This window comes from Syngnathoides biaculeatus, chromosome 20 (assembly GCF_019802595.1).
Source record: "Syngnathoides biaculeatus isolate LvHL_M chromosome 20, ASM1980259v1, whole genome shotgun sequence".
NCBI classification, from domain to species: Eukaryota; Metazoa; Chordata; class Actinopteri; order Syngnathiformes; family Syngnathidae; genus Syngnathoides; species Syngnathoides biaculeatus.
The window spans coordinates 1068104-1094619 of NC_084659.1; the positions used below are offsets into that span (position 1 = coordinate 1068104).

General features: G+C 43.1%; 2 protein-coding genes across 6 annotated transcripts in view; both read left to right on the forward strand.

Annotated features, from left to right (window-relative positions):
* The first annotated feature begins 192 nt into the window (after positions 1–192).
* On the forward strand, positions 193–21308 carry LOC133493821 (zinc finger protein OZF-like). The gene is made up of 4 exons (XM_061807719.1): positions 193–420; positions 3088–3244; positions 16829–17725; positions 21086–21308. Exons 1-4 carry the CDS (start codon positions 193–195, stop codon positions 21118–21120), a joined length of 1317 nt encoding a protein of 438 aa, XP_061663703.1. The 3' UTR covers positions 21121–21308.
* Positions 21309–24614: 3306 nt separating this feature from the next.
* Positions 24615–26516, forward strand: part of LOC133493833 (zinc finger protein 37-like) — a 53558-nt gene continuing 51656 nt past the window's right edge. The window contains exon 1 of one of the 5 annotated variants that reach the window (XR_009793170.1): positions 24615–25072. The gene's annotated coding sequence lies outside the window, so the exon portion shown is untranslated. The remainder of the gene's footprint in view (positions 25073–26516) is intronic. The other 4 variants (XR_009793166.1, XR_009793163.1, XR_009793167.1 and 1 more) reach the window with 4 other exon arrangements.

Consider the following 26516-nt stretch of genomic DNA (forward strand, 5'->3'; position numbering starts at 1 on the left):
ACATTGGTAGCAATAACATTCCTCCTTCAATATGATGAGCACCTGTCTCTCCTTTTAATGCCAGACATACGTAGATCTATATGTATTGCATTTTTCCAGATTAATTTTGTGACAGGATGACACGGCGGTGCAGCTGTTAAGAGTTGGCCTCAGTCCAGGGTTCAATCCGGGGCCCACCTGTGTGGAGTTTGGATGTTCTCCCTGTGCCTATGTGTTTTTTCTCAGGGTCGTCAGGTTTCCCCCCTCATTCTAAAAACATGCAACATCAATTGGACACTTTACATTGCCCCTCGGTGTGATGGTGAGTGCGACTGTTGCATGTCTCTATGTGCCCTGCGATTGGCTGGCAACCAGTTCAAGGTGTACCCTGCCTCCTGCCCGTTCACAGCTGGGAGAGGCTACAGCACTCCAACTGCCCATGTGAGGACCAGCAGCTCAGAAAATGGATGGATGGATTTATGTGACATGATGGTGTTATTAAGAAATGGATTCGGTCATTTTCAGAGCCAGCCACCTTGTAAGATTGAACGCTTGTGTCCCACTTCCAAATTAGTATTTGTCTCGAAAAAGCGGCACGGTGTTCATTTTTAGATGCGTCACATTAAGGAAAAAGGAAGGAAGAACATTTTATTTATCAGTCTAAAAAATAGGAAGGTTGCGACACGTTAAATGGTGAAAGTGTTTCATTCGATTTAGAGAAAGCCACACCAACTGATGCTCTATTTGTTGTGACGCCGAAGATTGGATTTTATATTGAAAAGGGGCAGCTGGCTTGACTTCAGTAGGGTGGAGTTGGTGGTGTGTCGCTTTAAATATTACTGCCGCAGGGGATCCTGGGTAATATTGCTTTTTCTTTTGCTTCTTTGTCTTCTCGCACTGCGGTAGGATTGTCGCACTAAATCTGAGTAAATCTGGGACCGAATGTTGCGAATTATCGACGTGGGACGCCTTTGATCACTACTTTCATGGACAAAAACATAATTCGTGCAATCTTCGTGTCCGGTTGGAGTCGTTTCGTGCACGTTGAAGTTTCTCGGCATAGTTTAGCTTGTTAACAACGAGACGCGTTTGTGAAAGTAAAGTCATCTTCTTTCCCCCACCGACAAGTAAGGAATGACAAAACTGACACTTAAGTGTGCTTTAAAAACACGCCAACTAAATTCCCTCGGCGTTGTTCTGGAGAAGAATATTCTCCATTTTCGGAGTCGTCGTTATCCCCGTAACCTGGATTCTGAATCCGGCGGATTGGTGGACGATTGGTTTGTACACAGTTCTTCGGACTGGGGTTCAAATGCCTGCCCCGCCAGTGTAGTGTTTGCATGTTCTCCTCTTCCCTGTGTGGGGCTTCTCCTAAAATCTCAGTTTAACACGATCCGAATTTCTGGTGGCGAAAAGATCCGATCACACGATGAAGCAATGACAAAATGACGTGTTCATTTACTACATACACTTTTGGATGTAATTGCTTAAAATATTTATTTACAATAAATAATGCATCCTTCTTTTATTCATGCAATCTAATTATCTTATCTATCACAATCTGTCTCAGAGTAAAAGAAAGAGACCTGTTCTGTTTTCTCTTTTTCTCTTTAAAGTGTGGCAGCAAATGCTTCCGTGTATGTTCCGTGGAGACGACTCCGTCCTCTTTTTTTTTTTTTTCCAACCATAGTTAATGAATGCGAGTTTGTGCAAAACCAGGGGTCATTTATTAAATATTGGTATTTGTACTGAATACCATCTGAAAAGATCGGTGGATTTTGGCAAAGGTTAATACGCCGAATACGCTTCGGCGTTCATCAGCAATCAACCCAAACCTATGTGGGATTTATTCCTGATTGAGAACAGATCCAGCAACAAAGAGTATTTGTCTGTGTCCAGACTTTTATACGCTTTAAGAATTCTCCGTGTAAATCTCGACGACTTACTTACCACCTACATGTCTATATCCTGTTGTCCAATACAAGCAGAAGCGAATTAATAGTCCAATTTCTTATTGATGAAAACATCGACTTCGCCATTAAATATGGGTCCTCTATGCTAAGTATGTCTAATTTTTCCACGTATCTTCATTCATGACCACCTTCTAAATGTCTAACGGTATCTGACAAAACTCTGGGAGTTGTGCTATAAGACATATATTCGTTTCGGCTCAAACCAACTTAGCATTGAACAATGCTTTGTTTGACCGGCAATATGGCCTGTCATGTGATTTCGTTGACGTAGGTGCACGTGTGCTATAAACCTTCCTTAAATCCACGCTTATGCCTCAACTTCCTGCATCTGGATCCTACACTCCACTTCATTCGTGACAAAATCAAGTTTATTTATCATCTCTGCTGATATTCCGGTGTTTTGCAATGGGAAACACTATCATGAATTTTGATCACGTTATGCATGAGAGAGCATGAATTAACCAGAACTGACAAGAAAATGGCACCACCACGGGCTGGAGACGGGGTAAAGATATTTTGGTTAAAAAAAAAATAAATATAGACCAGATTTAGAGAAATGTAGGATGTAGGAAATTGGAACCACAACATAGCCTAACGCACAATTTCCAAATTGTGTCATGTCCCATCGGAACGGGAGTAGGACCCAAATGCAGGACTCTGACGATGCAAGGTAGTTCGGGGAGAAAGTTTATTACTTTGTGGTCGGGAATCGGGCAGGCAGTCAGGTGCAGCAGCGGTAATTGGGATGTCGGGCGAAGAGAGCAGGTGAGCGGGCAGGCAGGAGTCGGTACATAGGAGAACAATCAAAGCAGGCAGAAGTGCCAAAGGAGTCAGGCTTACGAGGTTGGTCGGAGAACAGGCGAAGGTCGGCACACACGGGCTGTCGATCAGGGATACGGGAGTACTCGAACGGGACATGAAGCTCAACGAAATGGCGCCGACCAGTCGTCATCGCGGTCATATAAATACACCGGATAATCAGCCCGCATGAGGCGCAGGTGTGCGCCTCCCAATCAGCACAACCGCGCTGGCACCCGCACAGCCCGGGCTGGAGCGGCAGCATCATGATAAATTGGAATCTTCATAGAATTAAGATGTCTAATTTTCATTTGGTGTTCTCATCGCTCTTATGTAGCGCAGAAAAAGTGGTGATCGTCGTGTGAAAATGTGTGCAAGAACGACCGGAGTGTTCAAGGAAGAAGTTTGTGGACCAAAAAAGGAGGAGAGGCCACAACACCAACTACTGGACGCTGTGTTCAATCTGCAGCCTCGAATTGTCCTACGCAGAGCAGGTTGCTTCACTTGTTGCATGCGTTCTAATTTGAATGATGTTCTTTTTCACGGTCCCCGTTTGATGATGGATTTTACGTAACATTATTAACAGATTAACTTCGCCCAAAGTTAGCTGGGGTAAGATCTGGGACTCCCACAATCCCTGTGAGGATAAGTAGCTTGGAAATGTATATATACGTGCACACACATACACAGTGTGCCCTTGCCCATTTACGATTCACCATTCACTGTCCTACATATTTGCAGATTTTGCGCTCCCATGTTTTTTTTTTTTAAATATACCATAGTTTTAGTTTCACAATCGTAAAGGTCTTAAATTCTTGTCTAAATAAGCAAGGTACCACATTAGAAAGGGTGCCTTACAATATGGTTCAGACATTTGGTCATGTTGTGTGACTTGTCCAATAAAGCAAATTTAAAAACAGTCATTGCACTGTCAGCATTAACACCAGTATGTGTTTGAGCAGGTTTGTAAGCTACCACATGATGGCACTCATGAGGCAGCGGGGAGCATTTCACATCTGTAAGCAGAAGCTTACATTTCCCCACACACTGCCTGCATTAACTATCATTGGAAAAAAAAATTAGGACAGAGAGTCATCAACTCTGTACACGGAAGCATATTGCATCTCTGACAAATGGTTTATTTATTTATTAATTTTTAAATCCAAATTGTTCTCAAATGAGTCACTGCCACCACCATGTTTGACAGTGGGGATCATGTGTGTTGCTTTTACGCCAAACATATCGCTTTGCATTGTGGCCAAAAAGTTGGATTTTGGTTTCATCTGACCAGAGCACCTTCTTCCACATGTTTGGTGTGTCTCCCAGGTGGATTGTGGCAAACTTTAAATGAGACTTTTTATGGATATCTTTGAGAAATGTCTTTATTCTTGCCACTCTTCCATAAAGGCCACATTTGTGCAATGTACGACTGATTGTTGTCCTCTGGACAGACTCTCCCACCTCAGCTGTGGATCTCTGCAGTTCATCCAGAGTGATCATGGGCCTCTTGGCTGCATTTCTGATCAGTCTTCTCCTTGTTCGAGGTGAAAGTTTAGAGGGACGGCCCGGACTTGTTAGATTTGCAGTGGTCTGATACTCCTTCCATTTCAATATGATTGCTTGCACAGTGTTCCTTGAGATGTTTAAAGCTTGGGAAATCTTTTTGTATGCAAATCCGGCTTTAAACTTATCCACAACAGTATCTCGGACCTGCCTGGTGTGGTCCTTAGTCTTCATGATGCTTTCTGCACTTTAAACAGAACTTGAGACTATCACAGAGCAGGTGCACGTTATGATCAGAACACGGGGTGGGACCCAAATGCACAACTCGGGAGATGTAGAGGCGGTCCGGGAAACTTTTTTTATTCAGTCCAATGTCGGGGATTAAGCAGGCAGTCCACGGAAGCAGCAGTAACAAAGTCGTCAGGCGTGAGAGGCAGGTCAGTGGGCAGGCAGGGGTCAGTACACAGGAAATGAGGAACAGAATCAAGCGAGCACAGGAACGAGTCATGAGGCAACAATCTGCCAAAGGGCAGATCGTACAAAGACTCCTATTTGTATCAGTCGTAATTACGGGGAATGAGGCGCAGGTGTGCCTCTCACTGATTGCTGCCAGTGTGTGCCATGTGAGGGACTGGCACAGTCAGGACAAGGACCGGCAGGACCATGATAATACCCCCCACACCCTCCATCCTAATGGCCAGCATCAGACGGCCCAGGCACCTCAGGGTGGGAGGCGTGAAAGTCCCCGAAGAGTTTGGGATCGACCACGAACCGGGATGGGATCCATGAATGTTCCTCGGGACCGTAACCCTCCCAGTCCACCAGATACTGAATACCGGCGGCGGGACATCAAAAGATGGTGCACAGAGTAGACTAGGCCTCCATCAACCATGCGGTGGGGCGCTGGGGGATCAGCCGGAGAGACCAACGGTGATGGCCGAGCCGGTTTGAGCAGGCTCACATGTAACGTTGGGTGGACTCGCATTGATCTGGGGAGCTTCAGAGAAACCGTGACCGGGTTAATCACCTTAGTGATTGGGAACGGGCCAATGAACGTGGGAGCCTGCTTGCAGGACTCCATCCGGAGTGGGAGGCCTCTTGTCGACAGCCAGATACGCTGGCCCACTTTATAGGTCGGTGCCTTCCTCCTTTTGTGGTCCGCCTGGGCCTTGTCAGTGCATCCTTCTAGCTAGCTCCCAGGTTCACATACAATGTCTTACTATTGCTGATGCACACAGCATCTGGGACACAGCACCAACAGACGGGAAGAGAGAAGGGGGGTAGCCATGGACAACATGGAAGGGGGCCAGACCTCTCGATGCCAAGGGAAGAGAGTTGTGAGCGTATTCCACCCAGCAAAGTTGCCGACTCCAGGTGCTGTGGTCACGACAGGCCAGGCATCGAAGTCCGGTCTCTAAGTCTTGGTTGACCCGTTCGGTCTGGCCGTTGGACTCCGGATGCTGGCCTGAGGTCAGACTTGCCGTGACCTCAGAAAGGGAACAGAACTCCCTCCAGAACCGGGAGATAAATTGAGGGCCCCTAACCGACACCACGTCGTTGGGCAAGCCGTGGTAACGGCTGTCTGTGTGGTGGAGGGACTCTTCGGCAGTGGAATGAAGTGGACCATTTTTGAGAACCGGTCCACCACCGAGAGGACTGCAGTGTGACCCTGCGAGCACGGGAGACCAGTCACAAAATCCAGGCATATATGGGACCATGGGCATTAAGGAACGGACAAGAGACGTAGCTCCCCAACAGGCCGCTGTTGAGAGGGTTTGTTGGCCGCACAAACCAGGGATGCAATGACGTATTCTTGTATGTCCTTTAGATATACGAGGGGGAACGAGCTGGGGAACGAGCTGAAGAATGATGCTGATAGAGCACCGGGCTTGCCGTTTTTGGTCCCCGGTCGGAAGGACATCGTGAATCAGAAATGAGTAAAGAAGAGTGCGAACCTGGCTTATCGGGCATATAGTCTTTTGGCAGTCTTGAGGTACTGTACTATAGTAATATATTTCTCCGCCACACCAGACTTGCACATGAAGTACCACAGTTCCTCGCTTGGTACTTTTTCATAGGCTTTCTCTAGGTCTACAAAGATACAATGTAGCTCCTTCTGACCTTTTCTATACCTTTCCACAAGCATCCTCAAGGCAAATGGTGTATCTGTGGTACTCTCTCTAGCCATTAAACCATACTGTTGCTCGCAGATAATTACTTCTATCCTGAGTCTAGCCTCCACTACTCTTTCCCATAACTTCATTGTGTGGCTCATCATCTTTATTCCTCTGTAGTTTCCGCAGTTCTGAACATCACCTTTATTCTTAAAAATTGGGACTGGGACACCTTTCCGCCATTTTTCTGGCATCGTCTCTCCTGCTAGTATTCTATTGAATAAGTTGGTCAAAAACTCCACAGCCACCTCTCCAAGTTTCTTCCATACCTCCACTGGTATGTCATCAGGATCAACTGTCTTTCCATTTTTCATTCAGTTCAGTGCCTTTCTAACTTCCCCCTGACTAATAATTGCCACTTCCTGGTCATTCACACTTGCCACTTCAACTCTACCTTCTCTCCCATTCTCTTCATGCATTAACTTCTCAAAGTATTCTTTCCATCTATTTAGTACACTACTGGCACCAGTCAACACATTTCCATCTCCGTCCTTAATCACCCTTACCTGCTGCACATCCTTCCCATCTCTATTCCTATGTCTGGCCAACCTGTAGAGATCCTTTTTTTCCCTCTTTCGTATCCAATCCTGGGTACATGTCGTCATATGCCTCTTGTTTAGCCTTCACCACCTCTACCTTTTCCCAACGTCACATCTCAATGTATTCCTTCCTCCTCTCCTCAGTCCTCTCCATGTCCCACTCCTTCTTTGCTAATCTCTTTCCTTGGATGACTTCCTATATTTTGGGGTTCTACCACGAAGTCCCCTTCTCCCTTTTCCTACCAGAAGGCACTCCAAGTACTCTCCTGCCTGCCTCTCTGAGTACCTTGGCAGTAGTATTCCAGTTTTCTGGGAGCTCTTCCTGTCCATGTAGAGCCTGTCTTAACTCTTTCCGAAAGGCCACACACACATTTGTCCTTCCTCAACTTCCACCACCTGATTCTCTTCTCTACCTTTTGTCTTCTTGATCTTCCTACCTGCTACAAGAGTCATCCTACACACCACCATCCTATGCTGTCGAGCTCCACTCTCTGCCACCACTATTTTACAATCAGTAACCTCCTTCAGATTACATCGTCTGCGCAAAATATAATCCACCTGCGTGCTACTACCTCCGCGCTTGTAGGTCACTCTATGTTCCCGTCTCTTCTGGAAACAAGTGTTCACCACTGCCAATTCCATCCTTTTTGCGACCACCACCATCTGACCCTCGAAGTTCCTCTGCTGTATGCTGTACTTACCCATCACTTCTTCATCGCTCCTGTTTCCTTCGCCAACATGTCCATTGAAATCGGCACTAATCACAACTCTCTCTCTGTCTCTGGGATGCTCACAACTACTTTGTCTAATTCCTTCCAAAATTTCTCTTTCAACTCAATGTCACATCCCACTTGTGGGGCATAGCCGCTAATCACATTATACACAATACCCTCAATTTCAAATTTCAGCCTTATCTCTCCATCTGATACTCTTTTCACCTCCAAGACATTCTTAGCCAGCTCTTCCTTTAAAATAACCCTACTCCATTTCTCTTCCCATCTGCTCCTAAGCTTCTGGCCTTACTCCCTTTCTACCTGCTCTCTTGGATGGACAATATATCAACCTTTCTCCTAATCATCATGTCAACTAACTCCTGAGCTTTTCCTGTCATAGTCCCAACATTCAAAGTCCCTACACACAGTTGGACAGAGGGACTGTCCTCTTCTTCTTCTGCCGATTAAGTCGCTTTCTTCCTCTTTTTTTTGTCTTTGACCTACATTATCTGAATTTCTACCTACGCCTTGCAGATTAACAGTGCCGGGGGCGGGCACTGTGAGCCCGGGCCACGACCTACCCTTACGGAAATCCTTTGATGAATGCTCATATATGTTTGGCACAGTTTTACGCCGGATGCCCTTCCTGTTGGAACCCTCTGCATTTATCCGTGCTTGGGACTGGCCTACAGGATGCACACGAATGGACTTTTCCGATTGGCGATCTTCAGCTCCGCCCCCCTTAGTTACAGTTGCCATGCCCCACAATCTTCCAAAATGGCGACTGAACATAATAGGTTTGAACTGGGTCCTCTATTGCCTATTCCATATAATATTGGGGTATGTTTTTTGTCAAATGCATCGGACTTGTCCAAGAAAGTTCTACAGAGTGGTCTCAACTATTCCACGCAAGGATATGTACACAGAATTAAGATTTTGGACGGAGCAGGATGCAATGTCAGAGTTACAGCTAAACGTTGGCGATCGATGCAAAAAAAGTCTGACGCCTCATGAACTTGCATGTAAAGCAGGGTGAGTAGTTTTTACTTGGAAAAGATCACGAGTAATATCATTATAGTCTTTATAAGTAAGTGTGTGTATTCATTTGACTTCGCTTGTAATGGAACCCAGTGCTATGTCTTAAAAGTCCGATGTGATACAAATAGGGAAATGGACATTTCTCTTGCATGACATGGCGCATTTACGTATCATGAACCCGACTCGTCGGCATAAAACATGACACACTTCATTCAGCAGGTCAGTGATACACTAACAAAGTGAAAGTTGTTCTCCTGCAATGTATAAAGCACTGATAATAATGAAATCAAACTCAGAAGATACTTCTCCCCCACTTGTCTCTGAAGATACAGCCTTGTGTTTGTTGATACTTTTCACACTGAGTTGTACGTGAGGTCTTTCCCAAGCTTTCATCCATCAGAGACACTTCGCCAACTGTCTTTTAGGCTTTGGACAATTAATCAACTGGGCCCCTTGTAACCTAGCAGGATATCTTTCATCAGAATTGCATGTTACCAAAGTGCACCTGAGGGTAATTTTCTTTCTAGCATTAACTTTTCAAAACGCACGCTACCGACAAACAGTGTTGTTTGTGGGACGTGGCTGCGGGAGGGGCAGTACAAGCCAGGGGTTAAAACATTGCGGTTATCTGATTGGCTGTTATTGTACGAGTGATTGACATGTCGGAAAGGTCCATTGTGGCACCCTTTGGGCTGCAGATAGTCAAAACAAGGAATCAAATAAACAAAGTCAGCACACAAGATGCACAATTCACACAGTACCTAGTCTATGTTAAAGTTAAAGTCAGATAAAAGCAATCAAAAATACAAAGTCAACACATAAAATACACAATTTACATACTACCTAATCAATGTTAAAGTTAAAGTCAGATAAAAGCTGTCGAACACAGTCAGCACATAAGGTACACAAATCACATATTATCTGTGTGAAAATATAATGGATTTGACGATTCAAAGGATATATGGATGTAAGGGATTAGGTATGGTTATTAGCGTGCTAGGCTAGGCTAACTTGGGCCTGTTATTAACTGTTATTAAAGTGATTAATATTATTTGTAGTTTTCATAACAATACCTATTTTAAAATGTGATTTTCACGTCAGTGGAAAGGTCAACTGACAGCCATATATACATTTTAAAAAAGATATTGTTATGAAAATTACATATAATGTTATTCACCTCAATGTCTATAAGAGAAAAAAAAATGGGCGGAGAACGTGTCATTAATGCGCAAAGTTGCGGAATTCTCACTCGACATTCCAGTGGCGGACATATGGCCTGCTACGTCATTTGCAGATATCACACCTGCTATGGGAGACGAACAAGAGAGATTTTCTTTTTTTCGGGGGTTCGTTCGAATTGACAATAACAAAGCGCGTTGTGGGTGTGTCAGCTCGTCTGGCTGCACGTGTTTGGTTATTTCCAGGATTTTTTCGGCGGGATGGGAATTCACAACAAAGCACATTGTGGGTCAGCTGGTCTGGCCGTGTGTTTAGTTATTTCTGGGTTTTGTTGGGGGCATTCGAGTACCAATTTTTGTTCGAAAACAAAAGGGAAAAAAAATCTCGAAATTTTCATTCGAAAACAAATTTGTACGAAAACAGAGACGTTCGAAAAACCAAGGTACCACTGTGCGAAGTTTTCAGTCTTGTTTTAAAATTATGCAAATGCTGTGTATGTAGTAAATAGGTACGTGACCACCCGGCCATTCATTGTACAGCGTGATGGATCTTCCTGTGCTTGTATGAGACACTATCTGCAGTACGATGTGTTTACCTGTAGTGACGTCAGAGGTCATCCACACACGTTTTTCACACAAAGGACACTAGGTCAAAGTTTGCGGACTTTAATTCATAAACACTTGTATTTTTTGGTTAAAACATTGAAAAGGTTATGCATTTTAGGGGACAGTTGAACACATATTTTCATATAGATAAGATAATTTGCATTAGAAATTAGACATTCCATACACTTTAAGCCTTGTGTTTGTCTCTTGCATTGGCCAGTTCATTGTGTTTTCTTCCAACAAGGCTCTGTTTTTTTTTGGCCTCTCCTACCTAGCCAGCTGCACCACCCATGTGTCATGATTATTTCCCATGCACGACCCGCTCACCACCACATTTTGCTCGACTCAGATTTTGAGGAGGACCTGGACCTGTATGATGGCCTGCATGATTCTGAATCGGAGACTTATTTGGGTTTTTCCTTCCCTGTTTTTAGTCCCAGTCAATTTATTTCGCCTTCCCCCATTTCCAGCTCCCGTATGCCTAAATCCTGTGTGCCCATGTCCTCTTCTCTGACATTTTTTGGGGCACCCGTTTAGCCATCTATCCGGGGGCCCCGCTTGATGGCGAGAGGAGGCGTCCGAGCTTCAACCGACTCTCGTCCACATCTTGCCGGCAACCGAGCCACAGCCAACTCGCCAACGTAACACCGGCAACCGTTCCACAGCAGACTCTTGCCCACGCCTCAGTGGTGGGCAACCCCAAGCCACTTCTTGCTCATGCCTCGGTGTTGACAAACCCCAGGCCACCTCTTGCTCAGGCCTCGGTGGCGACCCATCCTCGGCCGCCTGTCTTGGAGGCAACTCATCCACGGCCACTTGTCTCAGCAGCGACTCATGCACAGTGGCCTGTCCTGGCGGGGACTGATCCACGGCCGCCTGTCTCGGTGGAGACCCATGCACAGCCGCCTGTCTCGGCAGAGACCCACCCACGGCCGCCAATCTCAGCGGAGACCCACCGTCGGCCACCTCTTGCTCCTGTCCTGGCGGCGACACCTTCACGGCCTCCTCTCATCCACGCCTTGGTTGCCCTCGATCCACAATGGCCTCTAGCCCTGGTCTCGGCGGACTTTGATTCACAATGGCCTCTTGGCCTAGCCTCGCAGCCCTCTACCAGCGTCAGCAGCTGGTGGCTCTTGACCACGCCTCGGCAGGGCTTCGTCCTCAGCTGTTACCCGCTCCTGTCTGGTTCCTGCTCTGCCATTGGGAGTCCCCCCACCTTGTGGACGCCCGCTTGAGTTGCCCCATAGGGACCCTGGTGCTTGGCATCCAACCTGACCTCCTGAACTACTAAGCCATGCTCCTCACTTAGGGTGGCCTGTACAGCAACCTGACAGACTGGGGTCGGGATTTGTGTCCTCCTCCGGGTCCCCGACGCCCTCCCCTAGTCAATTTTGTTTTGTTTTGTTTTGCCTGTTTGCCTGGTCCTGCATTTAGGTCCGGTCCGTCGCCGCATGCTCATGACAGTTGGACAATCAGAAGAAGTGGTGCCTGCCCTTCACTGTCTCTGCTTGGCTTGAGACCATGATGCTTTTCATGTGTGAGTTCACGTTGTGGAATAATTTTTTTCTCTCTGTGGCACCCTGTACCCACCCTCTTTTTTTTGGGCAGTGATTGGACAATCAGACCAAGAGTTCTGGCCCTTCACTCTCGGCTTTTGCCTTAGAGACCATGATGCGTTCCATAAGTGCTTACACTATTGGCACAATGCGCAGTACGCCTAAACGCCGCAGAGGATCCCCCTGCGCGGCAATTTAATACTTAAAAAGTTGACAATTGTCTACAGTCCTTTAGCCATTCGGTATGCACCACACAAAGCGTGGCTTTCCTTAGCGAATCAGGATACAGAACGCTATGTCCATTCATACACAGTAAAAAAAAAAAAAGCCTGCTACACTAAAAAAATTACACAGGATCCCCCAAAAAAAAAAAAAAATCTGTGGAATAGCAAGGTCGTGTAAAGTGAACCAGGCTGTAGCAAGGGGAACATTGTAATAGAGGGCAGCCCAGACATTCTTACCCCAAGATCTACGTTTCAAGCAGCCAGCCTCTCGCGATCGACGGGTGAGGGGTAGGGGACGACATCTGTTTTTTTTTTTTTTTTTTTTTTTTTTTTTTAGAATGACCAATAATGAAATAGAATGACCAAGTCACAAAGATCTATCCAGTACAAAAATACAAAGCGTATTTATTAGTATATTGAGGATTCTTTGTGTAAAAAAAAAAAAAAACAGATGAGCCAATATTCCACAGCACAACATAATTGACTGTCAACATTTTTTGTAACTATCTGAATTCACGTTGATCACTAAACACCATACGAATGAAAATGCACACCTGGGCTATGTCACTCACGTCAGTGGATTCGTCCAACTGCAGTGAGAAACACTCACAGTCTCCGATGTCCTTCCACACATCAGCCATGGCTTCACAGCGCCTTTACAGCTGCAGAGATTTTATTGAAGATAATATTTCCGCCTTATTTTTAAAAGATCGGAACAACGAGTCAGCTATGCCCCTTTTACCATCTCTTCATCTTAGAAGGACTTCTTGATATTAACAATGATGTGACGAACCTCGAACGATGCTTCAGTGGCGGCTTTCGCTGTTTAACTATATTGTGTGAAAAGTGACTGCTGTGCAATGGAAGTAAATTAGTGCCACCAGGATTTGAATTTGAAATGTAAAGTGATCACATTTTCAATAGATGGATTTCAGTGTAACTTTTCAATGTTAATAATTCAACTGGCTGCAATTCGCTGTCTAAAATTCACCGTCTGTGCCACCTGGCAGGGTTACTTTAGGTCAGAACCGATCACCCAGCTTTGTTACGCTTTCTTAGTATGTGACATCACGTGACTAAGAAAGTGTAACTGCGATTGGCTGGGTGTTTTACCTGATGGGACAGTGAATTTTAGACAGCGAATTGTAGCCAGTTGAATTTCAGACAGCGAATTGTAGCAGCGATTGAAAATGTGATCACTTTACATTTCAAATTCAAATCCTGGTGGCACTAATCTACTCCCATACTGTGCGGGCAATTGGGATTTTAGTTCGTTCACTTTTCTCATTCTCATCTTGCTTTTCAGTGGAATGTCAGTGTATTCCATAAACAGTTCGAAAATGCCGCCACACATTTCACTACACTGGCAGCTCCCGTTCCGAAAGAAAGTGACACATTTTTGTCTTCTTTACTTCAGTATCCATAATCATGTTTGATAAGATTTGTTAAGCGAGGTCTTAAAATCAGGGGGAACTCGCCAACTAGCGTGTTTTCCTGTCCTAAGTGTCGTTGTTTGCACATGCACGGTGAGCTTAGGGTCAGAAAAATACGGCTGACATATTTTTTTTTTCTCGGCACGCCATCGCAATTGACCAGAAGTGCCAGTTGATTGCGATCGACGCATTGAGCACCCTTGCTGTAATAGATGTAACCATTGAACATATTGACAAAGGCTTTTGAAAAGTTGTACAAATCTCGAATCAAAACAGGTTGCTTTATCTACTTATTGTACCTCCCGTGGAGGAGTGGTCACCTACCTTCAGTACCGGGGCCCAGCCGGCGCATCCCGCACAGTTCTCAAACATAATTGTAGCTTTCATGTCTGTTTATGAGAATATGCTCGCTCTGAAGAAAACAAAGGGGACCAACAACGACCCATAGCTGTTTTTCACTCACACACGCACACACGCACACACACACACACACATGCACGCACGCACCCACACACACACACACACACACACCTGCAACAAGGTGTCACAAGAAAAAGACTACAGCAGAGCTGCACCAGGAGGAAAAGGAATGGCCAGTTACTATTAATAATTTCTTTTGTGTCCAACTTCAGAGTTTGGTCATTAAATAAAAATTCATAATTTCTAAAAAGCACAGTATATTTTTCTTTTTAGAGGAAAACTATTATACCGGTCCTAGATAAAGCAGAACAAAATGGATGGTGGTATGTTTATATATTTATTTCTCACATAAATGTTTTGGGCTCAATCAGGTTGACCTTTTACAGTGGTGTATTTTTAAAAAAAAATGTTTATGAGAAATGTCAGAAAATATTAATGCCTGTCTCAGGTTTATAAAGTGTTTGGTTAGGGGTTTAAGGGCCTTCAAACATAGAAAAGAAATTAAAAAACATACTGTAAATTAAAAAAAATGTAAATGAAAAAAATATGTCATGAATGAAAAAGCACACGGGGAGTCCTCGGGTTACACTGCCTTTCATGGTCTTTAATAATCAGAAAGGTCAAGGCAAACGTCATTGAAGTGAGTGATAAGGAAAGCAAATTTTATTTGTATAGCGCATTTTATAGACGAGGTGACAGGCCGACTAGTAAACACATTTTCCGGATAATTCTTTTAAATAAATTCAGAAATGTCAGGGAATTTTGTCAACCCTTCCTTTATTCTGTTGTCAGAGATGTTCCTGCAAAAACAGCTGAGACAAGCCCATGGGAAGTGAATCACACCAACCAAGATTTGTCTTTTTCCACTCGTGAGGGACAGCAGAACAGAGCCACGCATTGAGTGCGCTCCCCACGTCTGCCAAAGTGTTCTTGTACCTCGTTTGCCTTTATTTAAGCAAAGCAGGATGCAACACAATGGAACTTTCAATGTGCAGATGCAGCTGCACTAAGAAAGTGCTTACTCTGTTTCCTGCTATTCTACCAGTTTCTAAAAGTCAGCATAGTCACTTCTGCTTAAGTAAGTGTAAAACAGACAGCTTTCCTGTCTCAACCACACATCTGAGTGGGGAATTTCTCCAAAATGTGAATATGCTTTAAACGTGATAACTTTTAATAGTAATGAATTCTTTCACATCTGTCTGACGGGATAGTGGCTACGTCTTTCTCTACGCCGCAAACTGCCCCTGCACTGTCGTGTGTTTTATCGCCTCCAGCCTTTCACGTCTCCATCAAAAGATCCTTGTGGTGCTCCTGAACCAACCCGTTGATGACCTCTGCCTTTCTCAGTGAAAGTTTCCTCAACGTCAGGTTCAACCTCCACTTCGAACCGCTCAAGTCAAAGAGCACAAGCACTAAGCCACATGCACACGTCTCTTTCATATTTCTGAACGATTTCTTTTGTTTTAATAGACCAAACAACTCTCATCTTCTTCTCACTGGCACTGGCCATCAATTTTGGGGGCCCATGGTGAAAATAGAAGAAAAAATCCACGAAGTTGTACAGAACGTGTACACACGCCCCCACCCAAAAAATAAAAGTCGCTCCTACCAAATGGAGGGATGTGACGCCGGAAGATCCTACATGATAGCCAATAGGGGAACTGCTGTATTGCGCCACACAAACCAAGAGACAGGAGACGCATCATGGCTCAAGATTGACATATCTCCTAGCCAATGTGATGCCAGGAAGATTCTCTGATGGGTGTCAATGGGAGAGCTGCTCTATCGCGGCACTTTCAAACCAAGATACACGTACAAGTACAGGATGTTTACATTCGGTGAAATCTAGCGCCGGCGGCATGGTGGATCAGCTGGTAAAGCGTTGGCCTCACAGTTCTGAGGCCCCAGGTTCAATCCCGGACCTGCCTGTGTGGAGTTTGCATGTTCTCCCCGTGCCTACATTGGTTTCCCCTGGCCACTCCGGTTTCCTCCCACATTCCAAAAACATGCAACATTAATTGGACACTCTAAATTGCCCCGAGGTGTGATTGTGAGTGCGGCTGTTTGTCTCAATCTGGCTGGCAACCAGTTCAGGGTGAACCCCGCCTCCTGCCCGTTGACAGCTGGGATAGGCTCCAGCAATCTCCGCAATCTTCGTGAGGATTAGAGGTGAAAAAAATGGATGGATGGATGGATGGATGGATGGATGGATGGAATCTAGTACCATTTTTTCGCTTTCTTATCCTGAACTTCTTTTGTTACTAGAGAAACTAATTTTCTGGAAAGAATTTTCATATCCTGAATCTTTCATTATTAGAAACTTTAGTAAGTAGAGGTAGCACTGAAAAGGGGACAAGTTTTCAAGTGCAATTAATGATTGCCCAAACTGGTTGGTGGTGTTGAAAATAATTTCATTGTATTAAGCAAAAAAAAAAAAAAAAGATTTGTAGACAAATTATGGACTGTGTAAACTCCTTCCCCATTTCAATTCTGGATTTTTTCTTTTTTACTGGTGGCTAAAACCAACCCCATTTGTACTCCATCACTACATAAGTCACTCTATCAGCAGTAATTGTGAGTTACGTAGTAATAATTTCAGCCCATTTCTATTCCCACAGTGTGCAGTTACATTTGCAGTTAAATATAGCAAACAAATTAGATTTGACCATTTTCTGTTTGTCATTTGTTTTGCAGAGATCAGTGAAAATCTTTATCCAGAGTGGCACCAGTCAGTGTCCTGTCACATAAAAGGGGAAAAGGTTCAACACATCAAAGAGGAAGAATTATTATACTTGAAAGAGGAAGAGCAGGATGAAATCATCCAGGTTCCATCCACTGGTGTCCATTTAAAGAGTAAAGATGAAGCTCAAAATGAGGAGAGACGAGGGGCGAAGCCTCCAAGCAGCAACCACTCAAGTGATGGAGAGTGCAACAGTGTAGGATTACGAACAGACGGTCAAGATAATGAACAGTCAGAAGGTGATTTGACATGTCACACTTTCAACGAATGCTGGAAATGTTCTCAATGTAGGAAAGCTTTTGCCTCTTTGAGGAATTTGGAACGACACATGAAACTACACACAGGTGAGAAGAAACCTTTGGCATGCTCAGTTTGTGGTCAAAGTTTCACTTGGAAGGAAGATTTAGAAATACACACAACAACACACACAGGAGGGAAGCCTTTTTTCTGCTTAGTTTGTGGTCAAAGATTCACTCGAAAGGGAAACTTAAAAATCCACACAAGAATCCATACTGGAGAGAGACCTTTTTCTTGCTCAGATTGTGGTAAAAGATTCTCTGAGAAGGGAACGTTAAAAGTGCACACAAGAACACACACTGGAGAGAAACCTTTTTTCTGCTCTGTTTGTGGTCAGAGATTCACTCGGAAGGAAGACTTAAAAATACACACAATAATCCACACTGGAGAGAAACCGTTTTCCTGCTCAGTTTGTGGTCAAAGATTTGCTGAGAAGGGAAGCTTAAAAATCCACACAAGAATCCACACTGGAGAGAAACCTTTTTCCTGCTCACTGTGTGGTAAAAGATTCGCTGAGAAGGGAACGTTAAAAGTGCATACAAGAACACACACTGGTGAGAAACCTTTTTTCTGCTCAGTTTGTGGTCACAGATTCACTCGGAAGGAAGATTTAAAAATACACACAACAACCCACACAGGAGAGATACCTTTTTCCTGCTCAGTTTGTGGTCAAAGATTCACTCGAAAGGGAAACTTAAAAATACACACAAGAACACATACTGGTGAGAAACCTTTTCCCTGCTCAATTTGCGGTCAAAGATTCTCACGGAAGGAACCCTTACAAATACACACAAGAAGACATACTGGTGAGAAACCCTTTTCTTGCGTAGTTTGCGGTCAAAGGTTCCCTCGGAAGGGAGATTTAAAAATACACACAAAAATCCACACTGGAGAGAAACCTTTTTCCTGCTTAGTTTGCGGTAAAAGATTTGCTGGGAAGGGAAGCTTGAAAATCCACACGAGAATCCACACTGGCGAGAAACCTTTTACCTGCTCAGTTTGTGGTAAAAGATTCGCTGAGAAGGGAACGTTAAAAGTGCACACAAGAACACACACTGGAGAGAAACCTTTTTTCTGCTCTGTTTGTGGTCAGAGATTCACTCATAAGGGACACTTAAAATCACACACAAGAATGCACACTGGAGAGAAACCTTTTTTCTGCTCCGTTTGTCATCAGACATTCGCTCATATGGGAAACTTAAAAAAACACACGAGAACGCACACTGGTGAGAAGCCTTTTTCCTGCTCAGTTTGTGGCCAAAGATTCTCGGACAAGAATGACTTAAGAATACACACAAGAATGCACACTGGTGAGAAGCCTTTTTCCTGCGAAGTTTGTGGTCAAAGTTTCACTCGAAAGAGACATTTAAAAATACACACAAGAACCCACACTGGAGAAAAACCTTTTTCGTGCTCAGTTTGTGGGCAAAGATTTTCTTCTAAGTATCAGGCTCAGACACACAAGTGTCCCAGTAGGAAAAGCCATGATCAGGAAGCTTTTAATGCAAATGTGTAAAATGAAAGTAATTACTGGGATTGACTGACAATTAACATGCTTGATTTCTGTGTATGCACTTTTATTACTCTATCTCGACCCATAACAAAAGTCTCTTGTCCTTAAACGGCAGCTGATCTGATTTGAGCTCATCTGATCCGTAAAAGGTTGGACTGATAGTTCAAAATATATATTGATCGATCCATTTTCTGAGCTGCCGCCCAGCTGTCATCGGGCAGGAGGCAGGGTACACCCTGAAGTGGTTGCCAGCCAAACGCAGGGCAGAGAGACAGACAACAGGAACAATCACAATAACACACTGGGGAAATTTGGAGTCTGAAATGAATGCATGTTTTTGGTACATAGGAGGATACCCACGTAGGCACGTGGAGAATATGGAAAATTCACACTGGTGGGGCCGAGTTTTTAACCTCAGTGCTCGGACCTGTGAGGCCAACGTTATTCAGTCGTGCCACCGTGCATTCCCTGCATCACATACACTAAATAAATTTCCCCTCAAAAATGAGACTTGGACTCTAGCGAAACTCATGTTTTTTTCCTTCTTTATTATCCATTTTCAACTGGTGTGACTGAAACTCCAGAGTGACTTATAGTCTGGAAAATACAGGAATTAAATATTGGGTGACTTTTCGGGTGATTTTCAGAGTATAAAGATGCCCTGAGTAGAAATGTCTGCATATATTTTGGTGAAGATTGATGACATTTTTAGAACATGAAGCCATGTTTCTTGAATTCATTCATGAGGCTTGTAAGGATGTAAAACTTCCCCACCATATTTTTGTGTAATTTTAATGCTCCCTATGCACCAAATGGCAGATTGTTTTGCCTTGCGTTCTTCGCTTGAGTTTGCCCGCATGACACATTTGGACACATTCATCAATGCTGTAAACTCAGCAAGGGGCGGGGCTTTCCTCTCTGTGAGGTGCCAACATTTCTTCCTGGACTAGTTCAGCTGTCCCAGCCTTGAGCATTCAGATGAAGCAGGCGAGTTGGGGAATTCCCGCATCATCCGTGTCATTCACGCTACCGTGCACAGATTCTCATCTGTCTGCGCAAACTGCATCGACTTTCTATGCTATCACACCACATGAAACACGCAATATGGGCACTTAGCATAACGATGACAACAATCTCCACCCCAATCCATAAATTTGCCCATTTGTGCACAGTTAAACTTGTGATTGAACATAATTTCGGGGTGCTAGCTGTTGTTCGTGTGTTGCAACGATACACGACGAACTTAAACAAAGCCGTTTTTGGAAACTCAACCAAGTTATATAAGATGTGATTTCTCAGCGCAGTTCTGTCTTATTAAATTGCATTGGTTAAAAAATATATATCTTCTCCAATTTTCTGTAATATTCTGACCGTAACCCATGCCAGAATCCACACTCATTCAAATGTCAGTCCGACTTTTGCAAGGGAGGTGGAAGATTAGATACACGTCTGTTGATTGGTCGAATGTGTTCCTCCTGACCAATGAAAACGCTTGTTGTATATGGGGCGGTTCATAGGGCCATTTTGAAGTCAACGGTGCTCAAGGAAATATGCCTCTCGAGTAAAAGAAATTGACGTCAAAAATAAGTTCCAATGGGATTGTATGGAACGAGAAGTCGTCCATACAGCTGGAAAGAAGGAAGTTGCCACTCTGTTAAGCGACTTCATTCGCAAAATCGATTGACCTGGTAAAGTATAGTGCATATGGTGTCAGAATACTATTGACTATGGTTCAAGAGGTTTCAACGCATTGGAAGTACACGCGAAACAACAAAAACATGTCAAACAACTGGAAGCAACAAAAACGAACTTTTCCATAGCTGGCAAATTCGGATGTCAACCCAACGCCAACAACTGACCCCAGTTGCAGACAGGGTAGACAATTATGAGGTGAGAGTTCAGAACCTTGTAAAAATGTCTGTATTATTTACTTGACATAACTAATTGTTGTCAAATTCATGCGTTTCAATCATTTACAAAAACAAGAAATTAAAACGTTTTTTAATTGATACGATATACACGCTATAAAAGCACGCTTACATGCCATGACGCAAATCTGAATTCAATTTAGTTTCACTTCTAGTAGTTTACTTAATTGAATTTGTATTTGAATTTCTTGGAGGTAAACGTATGGGCCTAAATACTGAACAATCACATTGTATACATTTTGAAAACAGAATAGCATTTATTTATAGATGTACTAGATATATTTAGTCCATAATACAATTTACAAAACTTGCACATTAAAATTGGTGACCTTCCTTTGATCATGTGTGCAGCCCCCAGTCCCAGTCCACTGGCTATTTTCTTTTTTTTTTTCTTTTCTTTTTTCATTCAGTTAAATCAGGTCTGCTGTATTTTTTTCCTTTTTTTAATTTCTCGAAAATTTGTCATTTTGAAGGTGATGGGAATCCATCTACCAGCTATGATGGGTGAAATATGACTGACTACTGATACTTCATAGTGTGATACATTCCTTGTCCCACACGTCCTCTGGCAGGCAGTGCTTTTTAATTCTGTTGATGACAAAGGTGCGTTTGAAATGGAATTAGTTATTTACCAATTGCTCCAAAGTATAAACATTTTCTTGAGCATGCATATATTTTGTCCAATGTTTTATGTCAATATCAAATAAGTGAATTGTTGTTTTCCTTCCAGCTTGTCCTTTTCGGGGTCGCCACAGAGTATCATCTCAGATGGACCCATTTACGCCGGATGCCCTTCCTGACGCAACCCTTCTCAGGGAGTGGAGGCCCCAGTGGGATATGAACCCACAACCCCTGGTTTACCAAACCGGTGCTCTAACCACTGAGCTACGGGGCCTCATATCAAATAGGTGAATAATTGATTGAAATGCTTGAAATAAACTGACTTTTGATGGTAAGGTGTATACCATATGTGATTGTTAATAAAATACACTTCAAACAGTGAGACTGACTCCATTTGCCTGTAAATCAAATCTATTTTCCCTATTGAAAAGAGTTTAAATGCCTTTAATCCATTCAAACCCTCCAAAACCAAAATGCTGGCAACACAAAGTAAGAAATGGCCCAAGCGACAAGGCTAAAGTGTGAAAACTGTTCAGCTGGGTCACTATATCCATCCATTCATTTGCTTAGCTGCTTATCCTCAGAAGGGTCGCGGGAGTGCTGGAGCCTATCCAAGCTGTCAACGGGCAGGAGGTGGGGTACACCCTGAATTGGTTGCCAGCCAATCGCAGGGCACATGGAGACAGACAGCCACGCTCGCAATTTAGAGTGACCAACTAATTTTTATTCATTGTTATATTGAATAATAATATGAAAAGTGTTAATATGAGACAATTCTTCTATTTCATGATCATGATACAGTCCTTCAAATCCTTCTTGAGGATGACTAGTTAACAAGGAATCATCTAAACGCTTTGTGTCATTGGCTTGAACAATAATCAACATCTAATATTACATTATTTACCTTTTTTTTTTTGTATACTCACTTTCTGGTGATGGAAAAGTGTCACTCATGTCACTCTGCTGTCATATGGTTTTATGTGATAAAATTAATATTGGCGGAATAATAATAATACTGTGGCAAATTCACAATATGTGGAATAATTTTTATCCTGTACTGCAAAAACTGTCCTGCAGTCATCAAGAGCAGACGTGCATCCTCGACGTCCATGGCAGAGAACTTGGACCAAAAGTCCCAACTAAGTCCCAGGAGCAAGGAGGTTGAGAGCCAAAAAGGCCAACCAGCCCTTGGACATCCATGGATGGACCTGGAAGATTTTTTTTCAAATGGTTGAATGACAAAAGAACTCCTTTCAAATGTGCTGCACTTAATATAATTTTTCCCTCCCCTGATGTTACTTTTACTTTTATACTTAGTCATTTAACTTTCCCTCCCCTGATGTTATTTTTACTTTTATACTTAGTCATTTAACGGGTTTACTTGGGAAACAAATTTGGATTGCTACAAAAAAATAAAATTCTACAGAGGCCTCCTTAAACCCGAATATCTAATTCTCTTTGATTATAAATGTGATTACTTTTTAAACCTCATGGCAGTCCTTGTCCACTTGTTTTGTTTAAATCGTGCCTTCATGTTTACAGCGAGTTTTGAGTTTTGGTAGGAAATGTGGCAAAAGCTCTTGCAATCCTTCGTATCAAATTTGTTTGTATAGTCAATAATGCAACAACAACCAACGTGTTTGCTTTCAACTTGATATCTGGTAAGAGACAATACTTTAAATCACAGCTATATAAAAAACAATGTGCCGTACGCAAGATACAAAGACGAGCAGAGGTTAACCCTGAAGAAGAGAGCCGATGCAAATTCAACACTTCTTGAACTATCAAACTAAATATTTTCCCAGTAAAAGGTAAATATTTCATTTGACTTTAATGTTTGACACACATTTTAAAAGTATAGAGTGTTTAAAGGAAACATTTTAATACTGTGGTTGAACTCACGAAAGAAGGCAAGACAGACATTCATGATAATGATCTTTGCATTGAAAAATAGCAAACTGAAAGTTGAAAACCAACAAGTTTAAGAAGAATTTGGTAGACTTCACACAAAAAATGAAGACGAAGAGCTGCAGTCTTGTACTGTTACCATCGAGAGCTCCAGACGTGTGGTTCCTCCTTCTGTTGTTGTGCGTTGCCAGCATGTAAGTAATGGCACCAAATGGCATCTACAGTGCCTCGTGAAAGTGTTGGTCCCCCTTGAACTTTTCAACCTTTCGCCACATTTCTGGCTTCAAACAAAAAACAATTAATTATTTTTTTCATCAAGAATCAACAACAAGTGGGACACAATCGTGAAGTGGACTGAAATTTATTGGATGTTTTATACTTTTTTTTTTTAACAGATAAACTGAAAAGTGGGGTGTGCAATATTATTCGGCCCCTTTACTTTCAGTGCAGCAAACTCACTCCAGAAATTCAGTGGGGATCTGTGAATGATCCAATGTTGACTGATGATGATAAATAGAATCCACCTGTGTGTAATTGAGTCTCTATAAATGCACCTGCTCCGTGATAATCTCAGGGTTCTGTTTAAAGTGCAGAGAGCATTATGAAGACCAAGGAACACACCAGGCTGGTCCGAGATACTGTTGTGGAGAAGTTTAAAGCCGGGTTTGGATACAAAAGATTTCCCAAGCTTTAAACATCTCAAGGAGCACTGTGCAAGCAATCATATTGAAATGGAAGGAGTATCAGACCACAGCAAATCTACCAAGACCTGGCCATCCCTCTAAACTTTCACCTCAAACAAGGAGAAGACTGATCAGAGATGCAGCCAAGAGGCCCATGACGACACTGAGCCCCTCCCGGATGACCGAGCTTCTCACCTTATCTGCAAGGGAGAGACCGGATAACCTGCGGAGGAAACGGAAAGGGATCTTGTTCTTTCGGTCATGACCCACAGCTCGTGCCCATAGATGAGGGCAGGAACGTAGATTGACTGGTAAATTGAGAGCTTCACATCACTGCAGACGCTGCACCGATCCGTCTGTCGATATCCCGCTCCATTCTTCCTTCACTCGTGAACAAGACTCCAAGATATTTGAGGGGACAACATCATGGAGCCTACCCGGATAGAATATGTTTGGTCCTGTGGGAGGCGGTGTGTCTGGCGCCGTCCCAGGCGACACCCCGTCTTTCCTGCTGGGTCCTGTAATGGCCAGTTCATTCTGTCACGAACCTCCAGTGCGGGGCTGGACCCAAATGCAGGACTCCGGGACACGGACATAACATTAGGCGTAGTTTTATTCAAAGCAGTAAGCAGTCCGAGAACGCAGAGGTACAAAAAACGCTAGGTTAGGCAGGATCCAAAAGACATGAGGTCTGATGACGAGGAGACAAACTACTGAAAGGTTATGTTAGGACAGCAACCTGCACCAATACCCGGTTCCAGGAACTGCCTTATATGGAGTTCTTTTTCAGCAGCCTTCGACCTTGTGTGACGAGTCAAAACAGAGTTGCTTTTTCGCAGGCACCTGCCTTGAGTGTCGAGTCACAACGGAGGTGTTTGTCAGCAGACTCAACAGCCCTGGGTGTCTAGTCACATCAGTTAGATCCTGTTTTGAGACTTGTCCCCCAACGGCAGCTTTCCAACATTGCCTATATAATCTTTGATCTGCTTTCACACACACACACTCGGTGTCAGACTACAGTCTTTGCCTGTGTCACACTGTGTGTCACAGAGTGCTCTGTTCATTAAACTTTGAAGGGTTTGTCACATTCCACGCCTCTGGGGCCCAGTCATTGACCGAACCTGGAATTGGACGAACACGCAGAAGGACCACAAAAGGACTGTCTTCCAATAATTGCTGACCCTGACGTGAACCGGAACCATCCATTGGACTGACTGACAGAAATTTTGGCGCGCCACAATTGACAAGGTAAGATGACATTTATCTTCTCAATTCAATTTCTATCTGTCGGCCAGTGCGTGGTAAGGTTTCACTTCCTATTGTTTGAAATTGAATAAGAGGCTGTGAAATGTGATGTTATGGCCACAAAGTAAAGAGAATGAAAGCGCATAAGTACAAAGAGAAACAGAGAAATAACCAATACATTAAGTGTTGTAATTAGCACAAAGAGAAGGCGGATTGGCTCTTCAAGTGAGTTTTAGAATCAATAAGTCCTGTTTTGTGTTAAGAGGCGGTATCGTTCCCTTACTGAATCTGAGATACCACAATTTCCTCGAACCAACAACTTCTTAATGTGTGTGGACTAAACTGTCGGGGACAGAGAGAAACAGTAAACTGTCCGGTACAGAGAGTAATCACACAGGATACATTATCCAGCAAATAGAGGTGGTTTCATTCTGTTAGAGAATCATAAAAACGGTAATTCCTAATTTTGCGGTGTAAGAAGCGACATCGTTCTTCAGAAGAATCTTAGATGTCTTAAAATTCCTCACGTTACGGTGTGAAGTAGTTAAGAAAAACGAGCTCGAGTCCCATTGTGTTGAAAAAAAAAAAGAGATTTGGATCCATTATACAATAATAATATAAATAAAATATATAAACAATAAAATAATAATAATAAATATTATCAATGAAATAATATACGACAATTAAAGTAATCGACTGCGCAACCAAGTGATCACTAAAATTACAGAATGGATGGGGAATTTGACAAAGAAAAAGAATGGTTTGATTTACATGTCATCCCTGATGACGATCAGAAAATTCCACTTGGTGACCAAGTAAAAAATGCATGCAAAGTATGTGTGGAAGGCCTTCCTGAGCGTGAGAGAAAAAAGTAAGAAAAAAAGAGTTGTGTGAGTGGATCAAGGAATATTTGTATGTTTGTATGAATGACTGGCTTCCAACCTCCAGCATAATTGGTCATGTTGATGAAAGGAGTGGGAAAGTGTTCTGTGGTGAAAAAGGACAAACTTAAGAGTGATGTTAAAAAAATAAATAAATTAGCGGGCACTCCAAGTCCAATATCAATACAGATTCATAGTCAATTACAGGCTAGAATGCACTAAAATAGCATTTTGTGCAAGAAAAACATGGCATTTAGTGATTTCTGCCTTTAACAAATATTGTTCAGAGCAATATTTATATAATATATAATATAGATATATTTATCACATCTCAGAAGAGTTCTAACCTATGCATTACAAAAAAAAATCATGGTCCAACCAATTCGTCACCTTTGGATGTGCCTTTATTTTCTTGTAACATCTCAATTGTTGTGCATGTCAGATCTTGCCATGGATGAATGATGTTACGATACAAACAATATTCCTGTCTAGGATGAGGAATTATGAGACAGAGAAAAATGGTTTACCTGTTGATTCAATGACTACTTTAAATCTTATGGTTGAAA

Bases quoted from the DNA above. Each gene is read 5' to 3' on its own strand.
- LOC133493821 (XM_061807719.1), top strand. From the start codon at position 193: ATGTTCTCCCTGTGCCTATGTGTTTTTTCTCAGGGTCGTCAGGTTTCC. The intron at 3,245-16,828 runs GTTGCTTCACTT...TTTGTTTTGCAG, and splicing joins AATTGTCCTACGCAGAGCAG to AGATCAGTGAAAATCTTTAT. The intron at 17,726-21,085 runs GTGAGAAACCTT...GTCATTTTGAAG, and splicing joins GCATACAAGAACACACACTG to GTGATGGGAATCCATCTACC.